Source organism: Oncorhynchus clarkii, chromosome 4 (assembly GCF_045791955.1).
Source record: "Oncorhynchus clarkii lewisi isolate Uvic-CL-2024 chromosome 4, UVic_Ocla_1.0, whole genome shotgun sequence".
NCBI lineage: Eukaryota > Metazoa > Chordata > Actinopteri > Salmoniformes > Salmonidae > Oncorhynchus > Oncorhynchus clarkii.
Window position 1 is genome coordinate 93,386,710 of NC_092150.1, and position 12,714 is coordinate 93,399,423.

The window sequence follows — 12,714 nt, forward strand, 5'->3', positions numbered from 1 at the left end:
CCATGTAGTCACCATGCTGTATCAGACAGGAGACCATGTAGTCACCATGTAGTCACCATGCTGCATCAGACAGGAGACCATGTAGTCACCATGCTGCATCAGACAGGAGACCATGTAGTCACCATGTAGTCACCATGCTGTATCAGACAGGAGACCATGTAGTCACCATGCTGTATCAGACAGGAGACCATGTAGTCACCATGCTGTATCAGACAGGAGACCATGTAGTCACCATGCTGCATCAGACAGGAGACCATGTAGTCACCATGTAGTCACCATGCTGCATCAGACAGGAGACCATGTAGTCACCATGCTGCATCAGACAGGAGGCCATGTAGACACCATGCTGTATCAGACAGGAGACCATGTAGTCACCATGTAGTCACCATGCTGTATCAGACAGGAGACCATGTAGTCACCATGCTGTATCAGACAGGAGACCATGTAGTCACCATGCTGTATCAGACAGGAGACCATGTAGTCACCATGCTGTATCAGACAGGAGACATTGTAGTCACCATGTAGTCACCATGCTGCATCAGACAGGAGACCATGTAGTCACCATGCTGCATCAGACAGGAGACCATGTAGTCACCATGTAGTCACCATGTAGTCACCATGCTATATCAGACAGGAGACCATGTAGTCACCATGCTGTATCAGACAGGAGACCATGTAGTCACCATGCTGCATCAGACAGAAGACCATGTAGTCACCATGCTGCATCAGACAGGAGACCATGTAGTCACCATGTAGTCACCATGCTGTATCAGACAGGAGACCATGTAGTCACCATGCTGTATTAGACAGGAGACCATGTAGTCACCATGTAGTCACCATGCTGTATCAGACAGGAGACCATGTAGTCACCATGCTGTATCAGACAGGAGACCATGTAGTCACCATGCTGTGTCAGACAGGAGACCATGTAGTCACCATGTAGTCACCATGCTGCATTAGACAGGAGACCATGTAGTCACCATGTAGTCACCATGCTGCATCAGACAGGAGACCATGTAGTCACCATGCTGCATCAGACAGGAGGCCATGTAGTCACCATGCTGTATCAGACAGGAGACCATGTAGTCACCATGTAGTCACCATGCTGCATCAGACAGGAGACCATCTAGTCATCATGCTGTATCAGACAGGAGACCATGTAGTCACCATGTAGTCACCATGCTGCATCAGACAGGAGACCATGTAGTCACCATGTAGTCACCATGCTGTATCAGACAGGAGACCATGTAGTCACCATGCTGTATCAGACAGGAGACCATGTAGTCACCATGCTGTATCAGACAGGAGACCATGTAGTCACCATGCTGTATCAGACAGGAGACCATGTAGTCACCATGCTGTATCAGACAGGAGACCATGTAGTCACCATGCTGTATCAGACAGAAGACCATGTAGTCACCATGCTGTATCAGACAGAAGACCATGTAGTCACCATGCTGTATCAGACAGGAGACCATGTAGTCACCATGTAGTCACCATGCTGTATCAGACAGGAGACCATGTAGTCACCATGTAGTCACCATGCTGTATTAGATAGGATACCATGTAGTCACCATGTAGTCACCATGTAGTCACCATGCTGTATCAGACAGGAGACCATGTAGTCACCATGTAGTCACCATGCTGTATTAGACAGGATACCATGTAGTCACCATGTAGTCACCATGTAGTCACCATGCTGTATCATGCTACAGGTGATAATGCTTATTGGCATACCGACCTCTAATAAGCACCATTTACTATATAGGCCCTGAAGATATTACATGTCATCAATATGTTATTGGGCTAATTTATGACATTTTCTTTAAAGGTTAAGGCTATATGTCATCACTGAGAGGGGTGGCTTTAATTTTGTTTTCCAAACAACCAGTGTAAATATCAGATTGTATGGCTCTATAGGAAATTAAAAAAGGTACTTGCCCAGACGACAAATGAAACATGAAATCACCCATGATTCAAATTCTGTGTGCATAACTTGGCCCAGCCAGTCATTTTCTCATTCGGGACAGTAGTTTTCCACTTGGTACTGGCAAGGTGTGCCACTGACAAATTTACCTGAATGTCAAGCCCTGAATGGTTAGTGGTTTATGATTCTAACACTTTATAGGGGCAATAAACATGCGTCTGTACAGAAACACGCCCCCTACAGACAATAACAATATTAAAACAACATTATTGCACATATAATAGAAAGATGATCTCCTATGAAGTAGAGGATAACTGTAAGTACTGAACAGGAACAAGTAGTAATGTGGTAGTCATGACGACAACAACATGGACTAAAGTAGTAACGTGGTAGTCATGACGACAACTATATGGACTAAAGTAGTAACGTGGCAGTCATGACGACAACTATATGGACTAAAGCAGTAACGTGGTAGTCATGACGACAACTATATGGACTAAAGCAGTAACGTGGTAGTCATGACGACAACTACATGGACTAAAGCAGTAAAGGTGGTAGTCATGACGACAACAACATGGACTAAAGTAGTAAAGGTGGTAGTCATGACGACAACAACATGGACTAAAGTAGTAAAGGTGGTAGTCATGACGACAACAACATGGACTAAAGTAGTAAAGGTGGTAGTCATGACGACAACAACATGGACTAAAGTAGTAACGTGGTAGTCATGACGACAACTACATGGACTAAAGTAGTAAAGGTGGTAGTCATGACGACAACTGTATGGACTAAAGCAGTAACGTGGTAGTCATGACGACAACAACATGGACTAAAGTAGTAAAGGTGGCAGTCATGACGACAACAACATGGACTAAAGTAGTAAAGGTGGTAGTCATGACGACAACAACATGGACTAAAGTAGTAAAGGTGGTAGTCATGACGACAACAACATGGACTAAAGTAGTAAAGGTGGTAGTCATGACGACAACTGTATGGACTAAAGCAGTAACGTGGTAGTCATGACGACAACTACATGGACTAAAGTAGTAAAGGTGGTAGTCATGACGACAACTACATGGACTAAAGTAGTAAAGGTGGTAGTCATGACGACAACAACATGGACTAAAGTAGTAAAGGTGGCAGTCATGGATCTATTGAAGACTGAAAGCAACAGCCTGACTAACTGAACTCAGATCCCACAGTGGTCTAAAACCTCTGAGTCACTGTGCGGCTTAGCATAACAACTCAACCACATACTAGATTTACTCACTTATTATGCTTGGTGTCCAGTGTACTATTGGCTCTTATTGTTATTATGACTGCTCCTCTCTGATGAGATAAACAACAAAATAACCATCAGAACAAAGCCACACTTTATCCTCTCCTCCTCCTCCTCCACCACACTGAAGCTACTGTCCTTTACCGGTGTACGGAGCCAACTCTCATCTTATCCTCTCCTTCTACTTTCTTCTCTCCTCTATCTCTTCTCCTAACTCCCTCTCCTCTCTTCTCCTCTCCTCTAAAGCTGTAGTTCTTCAAGTAATAGCGGCTGGGCCATCTCGCTCTGCCTGCTGGGTAGTTGTCGGAGCGTCATCTGTTTGACGATAACCACCAGGAACCCTGTCACCATGACAACCCCCAGGACCACGCCCAGGGCGGTGGCGAAGGAAGGCTGGTATCTGCCCTCCAGCGGGGTGGAGTGTGTGGGGGGGGAAGGCTCGGAGAGGAGGTCCATAACCCGGGCTAGAGAACCATTGTTGGGGCGGGGCCGGACAGACAGGATGTGACACATGAGTGGGTAGAGGTCAACGGAACGCATGGAACTCTTCACGTAGTCCTGACGGAAGGCGGGGCCACGCGCCACCAAGACAGGATGCATGCTGGGTAGGGTGTTGTCATAGCCGTGGTTACCCACTGTGAAACACAGAGAGAGAACAGCATTAAATAGGATTAAAACATTTAGAACACGTTTACTGTTAATTAGCGGTCATTGTGGACTGAATCCTAATATTGGTAACTCTAAATGTTTAACGGACAGCCTAAATATCTGAACTTGTGAAAGTCTGAGAGTTACAATAATACTGCATATTTCAAAATTGGAATTTAGTTGATCTAGTATTTCCTTACACATGTGTGGTCCTGTGGTTCTGTTCTGGGTGATGGTCCAGCCCTCCTTGGCCTCGATAATTATGGGCATGATCCTGTTGTTGTGACGGTAGTGGAGACGCTCGGGGATCTGCTCCCTCCTATACACCACCATGTTGGGATTGGCCTCAACCAGCGCACTGTACACCTCCTCTAACTTACCTACAGGACAGGTGAGACAGTTACTATACACCTCCTCTAACTTACCTACAGGACAGGTGAGACAGTTACTATACACCTCCTCTAACTTACCTACAGGACGGGTGAGACAGTTACTATACACCTCCTCTAACTTACCTACAGGACAGGTGGGACAGTCCCTTCTCTAGGCAGCATACCCAGGATCTTACCTCCTCTAGGCAGCATCCCCAGGATCTTACCTCCTCTAGGTAGCATCCTCAGGATCTTACCTCCTCTAGGCAGCATCCCCAGGATCTTACCTCCTCTAGGCAGCATCCCCAGGATCTTACCTCCTCTAGGCAGCATCCCCAGGATCTTACCTCCTCTAGGCAGCATCCCCAGGATCTTACCTCCTCTAGGCAGTATCCCCAGGATCTTACCTCCTCTAGGCAGTATCCTCAGGATCTTACCTCCTCTAGGCAGTATCCCCAGGATCTTACCTCCTTTAGGCAGTATCCCCAGGATCTTACCTCCTCTAGGCAGTATCCCCAGGATCTTACCTCCTCTAGGCAGCATCCCCAGGATTTTACTGTCTCTAGGCAGCATCCCCAGGATCTTACCGTCTCTAGGTAGCATCCCCAGGATCTTACCGTCTCTAGGCAGCATCCCCAGGATCTTACCGTCTCTAGGCAGCATCCCCAGGATCTTACCGTCTCTAGGCAGTATCCCCACCACAGGACTCTTGTCCACCCAGGTGTAGAGGTCTCTGTCCAGGTATTGGTCCAGCTCAATCACCTTGTCTTTGGAGAGCTGGGTCATGCCATGATCACTGGTCACAATCAGGTTCACACTTTCGTACAGACCTAGGAATGCAGTCAAAATACAACTAATTACATTTAATTGACCAATATTTAAATATTTATTTCATGAATTGATCAATTACATGCGTTTCTTGATAAATGTATTAAAGCATAAGGTAATCTTTCTAAATTGGGTAGTGCATCATCAGTTCCTCTTGTCATGTCAGTCATTGCAGACCTTAGAGATATTTATAACTTGTCAGAAATGTCCAGATCAACTATCCCAGTCAGCTAATGTTTTTTAGCCCATAGATTTTGTAGTAATGTTCGAGTGTCTCAAATATCACGAGTACACATAAAACATGGCAAAATACACAAAATTGCATGAAAATATGCTTTAAAACTGCAAAATGTTCTCTGTACCCCCATGACAAAATGTTCTCTGTACCCCCATGACAAAATGTTCTCTGTACCCCCATGACAAAATGTTCTCTGTACCCCCATGACAAAATGTTCTCTGTACCCCCATGACAAAATGTTCTCTGTACCCCCATGACAAAATGTTCTCTGTACCCCCATGACAAAATGTTCTCTGTACCCCATGACAAAATGTTCTCTGTACCCCCATGACAAAATGTTCTCTGTACCCCCATGACAAAATGTTCTCTGTACCCCCATGACAAAATGTTCTCTGTACCCCCATGACAAAATGTTCTCTGTACCCCATGACAAAATGTTCTCTGTACCCCCATGACAAAATGTTCTCTGTACCCCCATGACAAAATGTTCTCTGTACCCCCATGACAAAATGTTCTCTGTACCCCCATGACAAAATGTTCTCTGTACCCCATGACAAAATGTTCTCTGTACCCCCATGACAAAATGTTCTCTGTACCCCCATGACAAAATGTTCTCTGTACCCCATGACAAAATGTTCTCTGTACCCCCATGACAAAATGTTCTCTGTACCCCCATGACAAAATGTTCTCTGTACCCCCATGACAAAATGTTCTCTGTACCCCCATGACAAAATGTTCTCTGTACCCCATGACAAAATGTTCTCTGTACCCCCATGACAAAATGTTCTCTGTACCCCATGACAAAATGTTCTCTGTACCCCCATGACAAAATGTTCTCTGTACCCCCATGACAAAATGTTCTCTGTACCCCCATGACAAAATGTTCTCTGTACCCCCATGACAAAATGTTCTCTGTACCCCCATGACAAAATGTTCTCTGTACCCCCATGACAAAATGTTCTCTGTACCCCCATGACAAAATGTTCTCTGTACCCCCATGACAAAATGTTCTCTGTACCCCCATGACAAAATGTTCTCTGTACCCCCATGACAAAATGTTCTCTGTACCCCATGACAAAATGTTCTCTGTACCCCATGACAAAATGTTCTCTGTACCCCATGACAAAATGTTCTCTGTACCCCCATGACAAAATGTTCTCTGTACCCCCATGACAAAATGTTCTCTGTACCCCCATGACAAAATGTTCTCTGTACCCCATGACAAAATGTCCTCTGTACCCCATGACAAAATGTGTAGAATTGCAGAAAATAAGCTTTAAACCTGCAACATGTTCTCTCTGCCAACAAGAGGAGGGTGAACAGTTTAATACTGGAAGGGGGGTGGGGGGGTGAACAGTTTAATACTGGAAGGGGGGTGAACAGTTTAATACTGGAAGGGGGGGGTGAACAGTTGTCACAGGGCTTGTGCCTATAGAAATAGACATTGCAGGGGGGAACATTAGCAACCCCTTATTTAGATCATAATGTATAATGTACATAGACAGCAGGTACAGACCCATCTTGCGCAGCTCATTGCGGAGGAAGCCCAGCTTGTCGTCGATATCAGCAATGACCGCGTCCATTAGAGGGTTCTCTGGGCCCAGGTTGTGACCGCTCTCGTCAGGCTCCTCCCAGTATAACACGCCAAAGTCCACACCCCCCTGCACAGACCGAACCCCCTCCCCTGGCCTCTCCCCCATCAGCCAGGCTACCATCGTCTCCACGCGCCTCTCGAAGCTCAGCGATGCGTTGTACGGAAGGTAGCGTGACGGGTAGGCCCCCCCGATCTCCACGTCCGACCCCGGCCACATAACCCCGCCGCTCCGCCCACCCTGCTTCTGATTGGTCACCCACAGAGGCTCTGCCCCAGCCCACCAGCGTGGCTCGTAGGCGCTATGCGTCTCCATGGAGAAGGAGGCGTTAAGGTCTGGGTCGTACATCTCGTTACCCACGATGCCATGCGTCTCGGCATGCAGCCCGGTGACCAGGGTGTAGTGGTCAGGGAAGGTTTTAGTGATGTAGGTGTTCTCAACCTGCTCAACTATTGACCCTTCCTCCATCAGGGCATGGAAGTTAGGGGTGGGGACACGGTCCACGTAGTCCCAGCGGAACCCATCGAAAGACAGCAGCAGTAGCTTGGGGCGAGCCCCTCTGGTGGCCTGGTGGTGAGGATGGAGGGGGTGTCCTGGGGTATAGAGAGAGGAGAGGGTAATGTTAGAATGGCAACAGGCAACATAAAGCCTGCAACAAGAGGGACCAACACTGCTAGTAAAGGGGTAGGCAATGTATATCTCTTGCATTTGTCCCATGCTCCCTGGTCCTTGACCCTACTTCATGCACCCTACCCCATGCTCCCTGGTCCTTGACCCTGCCCCATGCTCCCTGGTCCTTGACCCTACTTCATGCACCCTGCCCCATGCTCCCTGGTCCTTGACCCTGCCCCATGCTCCCTGGTCCTTGACCCTACTTCATGCACCCTGCCCCATGCTCCCTGGTCCTTGACCCTGCCCCATGCTCCCTGGTCCTTGACCCTACTTCATGCACCCTGCCCCATGCTCCCTGGTCCTTGACCCTACCCCATGCTCCCTGGTCCTTGACCCTGCCCCATGCTCCCTGGTCCTTGACCCTGCCCCATGCTCCCTGGTCCTTGACCCTGCCCCATGCTCCCTGGTCCTTGACCCTACTTCATGCACCCTGCCCCATGCTCCCTAGTCCTTGACCCTACTTCATGCACCCTGCCCCCTGGTCCTTGACCCTGGTCCTTGACCCTACTCCATGCACCCTACCCCATGCTCCCTGCCCCATGCTCCCTGCCCCATGCTCCCGGGTTCTTGACCCTACTCCATGCCCCATGCTCCCGGGTCCTTGACCCTACTTCATGCACCCTGCCCCATGTTCCCTGGTCCTTGACCCTGCCCCACCCTGCCCCTCCCTACCCCATGCTACCTGGTCCTTGACCCTACCCCATGCTCCCTGGTCCTTGACCCTACCCCATGCTCCCTGGTCCTTGACCCTGCCCCATGCTCCCTGCCCCATGCTCCCATGCTCCCTGGTCCTTGACCCTGCCCCATGCTCCCTACCCCATGCTACCTGGTCCTTGACCCTACCCCATGCTCCCTGGTCCTTGACCCTGCCCCATGCTCCCTGCCCCATGCTCCCTGCCCCATGCTCCCTGGTCCTTGACCCTACCCCATGCTCCCTGGTCCTTGGCCCTACCCCATGCTCCCTGGTCCTTGGCCCTACCCCATGCTCCCTGGTCCTTGATCCTACCCCATCCTCCCTGGTCCTTGACCCTACCCCATGCTCCCTGGTCCTTGACCCTACCCCATGCTCCCTGGTCCTTGATCCTACCCCATCCTCCCTGGTCCTTGACCCTACCCCATGCTCCCTGCCTCATGCACCCTACCCCATGCTCCCTGGTCCTTGACCCTACCCCATGCTCCCTGGTCCTTGACCCTGCCCCATGCTCCCTGCCCCATGCTCCCTGCCCCATGCTCCCATGCTCCCTGGTCCTTGACCCTGCCCCATGCTCCCTACCCCATGCTACCTGGTCCTTGACCCTACCCCATGCTCCCTGGTCCTTGACCCTGCCCCATGCTCCCTGCCCCATGCTCCCTGCCCCATGCTCCCTGGTCCTTGACCCTACCCCATGCTCCCTGGTCCTTGGCCCTACCCCATGCTCCCTGGTCCTTGGCCCTACCCCATGCTCCCTGGTCCTTGATCCTACCCCATCCTCCCTGGTCCTTGACCCTACCCCATGCTCCCTGGTCCTTGACCCTACCCCATGCTCCCTGGTCCTTGATCCTACCCCATCCTCCCTGGTCCTTGACCCTACCCCATGCTCCCTGCCTCATGCACCCTGCCCCATGCTCCCTGGTCCTTGACCCTACCCCATGCTCCCTGTCCCATGCTCCCTGGTCCTTGACCCTACCCCATGCTCCCTGGTCCTTGACCCTACTCCATGCTCCCTGCCCCATGGTCTCTGCCCCATGGTCTCTACCCCATCCTCCCTGCTCCCTGCCCCCGGGTCCTTGACCCTACTCCATGCTCCCTGCCCCCCGAGTCCTTGACCCTACTCCATGCTCCCTGCCCCCCGAGTCCTTGACCCTACTCCATGCTCCCTGCCCCCCAAGTCCTTGACCCTACTCCATGCTCCCTGGCCCCCGAGTCTATGACCCTACTCCATGCTCCCTGCCCCCCCGAGTCCTTGACCCTACTCCATGCTCCCTGCCCCCCGAGTCCTTGACCCTACTCCATGCTCCCTGCCCCCCCGAGTCCTTGACCCTACTCCATGCTCCCTGCCCCCCGAGTCCTTGACCCTACTCCATGCTCCCTGCCCCCCCGAGGCCTTGACCCTACTCCATGCTCCCTGCCCCCGAGTCCTTGACCCTACCCCATGCTCCTTGCACCCGAGTACTTGACCCTACCCCATGCTCCCGAGTCCTTGACCCTACTCCATGCTCCCTGACCCCAGGTCCTTGACCCTACTCCATGTTCCCTGACCCTACCTTGGTGTCCATGGTGGTCCATCTGTAGGGAGGCCAGAGGCAGGGTCAGGGTTAAGGTCATAAGCCATCCCAGATAGCAGCTTCCTCCTCTTCGTGAGCTGCAACCCAGCATTATGCTCCACAACAGCATACCACCCTGTAATACAAACTGCAGTATAGTGTTATTGTGAATATAGGCAGTGTGAAATATAGTGCGATTTTGAATATAGGCAGTGTTGAATACAGTGTTGTGGTTAATATAGACAGTGTTGAATACAGTGTTGTGGTTAATATAGACAGTGTTGAATACAGTGTTGAATATAGTGTTGTGGTTAATATAGACAGTGTTGAATACAGTGTTGAATACAGTGTTGTGGTGAATATAGACAGTGTTGAGTACAGTGTTGTGGTGAATATAGACAGTGTTGAATACAGTGTTGTGGTTAATATAGACAGTGTTGAATACAGTGTTGAATACAGTGTTGTGGTGAATATAGACAGTGTTGAGTACAGTGTTGTGGTGAATATAGACAGTGTTGAATACAGTGTTGTGCTTAATATAGACAGTGTTGAATACAGTGTTGTGGTGAATATAGCCAGTGTTGAATACAGTGTTGTGGTGAATATAGCCAGTGTTGAATACAGTGTTGTGGTTAAAATAGACAGTGTTGAATACAGTGTTGTGGTTAATATAGGCAGTGTTGAATACAGTGTTGTGGTGAATATAGCCAGTGTTGAATACAGTGTTGTGGTGAATATAGCCAGTGTTGAATACAGTGTTGTGGTGAATATAGCCAGTGTTGAATACAGTGTTGTGGTTAATATAGACAGTGTTGAATACAGTGTTGTGGTTAATATAGACAGTGTTGAATACAGTGTTGTGGTGAATATAGCCAGTGTTGAATACAGTGTTGTGGTGAATATAGCCAGTGTTGAGTACAGTGTTGTGGTTAATATAGACAGTGTTGAATACAGTGTTGTGGTGAATATAGCCAGTGTTGAATACAGTGTTGTGGTGAATATAGCCAGTGTTGAATACAGTGTTGTGGTTAAAATAGACAGTGTTGAATACAGTGTTGTGGTTAATATAGGCAGTGTTGAATACAGTGTTGTGGTGAATATAGCCAGTGTTGAATACAGTGTTGTGGTGAATATAGCCAGTGTTGAATACAGTGTTGTGGTGAATATAGCCAGTGTTGAATACAGTGTTGTGGTTAATATAGACAGTGTTGAATACAGTGTTGTGGTTAATATAGGCAGTGTTGAATACAGTGTTGTGGTTAATATAGACAGTGTTGAATACAGTGTTGTGGTGAATATAGCCAGTGTTGAATACAGTGTTGTGGTTAAAATAGACAGTGTTGAATACAGTGTTGTGGTTAATATAGGCAGTGTTGAATACAGTGTTGTGGTGAATATAGCCAGTGTTGAATACAGTGTTGAATACAGTGCTGTGGTTAACATAGACGTGTTCAGTGTCCAGTAGTGTGTCTACGTGCACTTCGCTATGTATCCTCCTTGGCTTGTTTACAAACACGTTGGTGACTTGCTACAGTAGCCTGGTCTATGTGCTTGGAGAAGAGACGGCTACTAGTCCTGTGTTACTGCTACAGTGTACAGTAGAATGATGTTGCACAACATGTTTATTACTGCACTCTTATTAAAAATGTACAAACAATGACAATCCATATGAAACGAGTGCTAAAGCAAACCCACTCACAGCTGCACAGCAGACATATTGCAACGAGTATAACGACAGACAGTAGGATTGTTATGATGTAGCTACCTATGAGTTATCCGGAGGGTTACTGGGCACAAACTGCATCTAAATGACAGCGGTCACCTCGACCGACCTCCCAATAATGCAACAGTCGGGAATGTAACCAATATACCGCTAGCAGTAGCTCGGTAGTTACCTACTGCAAAATTGAATTATTATGGTATTCATAATCAGCTGTTAGCTAATTTCCCCGAAGTGACTGCTGCCCATCAGTCACCCATAACACGGTCAAAGGGAGACGTTCATAATAATGTATAATGGTCGAGATGAAGATTCAAAATGACTAAACGTCGTTTTAGAGTGCGGACATTTATAAAGACTAAATAGACGAACTAAAGTCAACCTTACCTTCTTATCTGCTCTGTGCAAGATCTCTCTGCTATTTCTGCAACACGCACATATAAACAGTGTTGGCTACAAGGAAGTCCCGCCCATATACAGCAGTCTCCAATTGCAAAGCGCAAATTTTATTATATTCAAGAGACTGAATAGTGGCTTATTTAATGAAATGTTAGCGTAATATAAGTTATCGACGTGCATCAACTATAAAAGCTATGCTGCAAGTGATGTATAGTCTGAAAACACTGAGTAAAAAAGCACCTGTCTGAATGACGTAATGGACCTCTGTATTCATTACCCAGACACACTGTCGTCTACTAAAGACTTACACCCTCCCGACGGTACCGAGCCCTACGGCAGGGTTTCTCAAACTCGGTTTCTGCCCCCACCCCAAAATAACCAAAGCTTGATCAGCTGTGTAGTGCTAGCAAACGACCGTGCACCGGGAGAGGGGGGGCAGGACCGAGTTTGCGAAACCCTGACCTACTGAATAGACCAGAGACTGACCCTGTCATGTCAGTCATTACAAGCCTTAGAGAGATATTTATAACTTGTCTGAAATGTCCAGATCAACTATCCCATGTCAGCTCACGGTTTTTATTCCATAGATATTGTGGTAGTTTTCGAGTATCACATGAATACACAATAGACACGGGAAAAGGTATAGAATTGCAAGAGAATGTGCTTTAAAACCAGTGGTGGAAAAAGTACCCAATTGTCATACTTGAGTAACAGTAAAGATACCTTAATAGAAAATGACTCAGGTAAAAGTCACCCAGTAAAATACTAGAGGAAAAGTCTAAAAGTATTTGGTTTT

General features: G+C 48.2%; 1 protein-coding gene across 2 annotated transcripts; it reads right to left on the reverse strand.

Annotated features, from left to right (window-relative positions):
* Window positions 1-2,888: 2,888 nt before the first annotated feature.
* LOC139407445 (ectonucleotide pyrophosphatase/phosphodiesterase 5) lies at window positions 2,889-12,322 on the reverse strand. 2 transcript variants are annotated; one of them, XM_071151240.1, is made up of 6 exons: window positions 11,907-12,322; window positions 9,800-9,935; window positions 6,808-7,476; window positions 4,903-5,055; window positions 4,055-4,234; window positions 2,889-3,841 (listed from the first exon to the last, which is right to left on the reverse strand). In XM_071151240.1, exons 2-6 carry the CDS (start codon window positions 9,927-9,929, stop codon window positions 3,447-3,449), a joined length of 1,527 nt encoding a protein of 508 aa, XP_071007341.1. In that variant the 5' UTR covers window positions 9,930-9,935; window positions 11,907-12,322; the 3' UTR covers window positions 2,889-3,446. The 2 variants fall into 2 exon arrangements, with proteins under 2 accessions (XP_071007341.1, XP_071007340.1); XM_071151239.1 differs by having other exon boundaries at window positions 9,800-9,947; window positions 11,907-12,320.
* Between the last annotated feature and the right edge of the window lie 392 nt (window positions 12,323-12,714).

Bases quoted from the DNA above. Each gene is read 5' to 3' on its own strand.
- LOC139407445 (XM_071151240.1), bottom strand. From the start codon at position 9,929: ATGCTGTTGTGGAGCATAATGCTGGGTTGCAGCTCACGAAGAGGAGGA. The intron at 7,477-9,799 runs GTAGGGTCAGGG...TCTATACCCCAG, and splicing joins GGACCACCATGGACACCAAG to GACACCCCCTCCATCCTCAC. The intron at 4,235-4,902 runs GTAAGATCCTGG...CCTGTCCTGTAG, and splicing joins GGGGATACTGCCTAGAGACG to GTAAGTTAGAGGAGGTGTAC.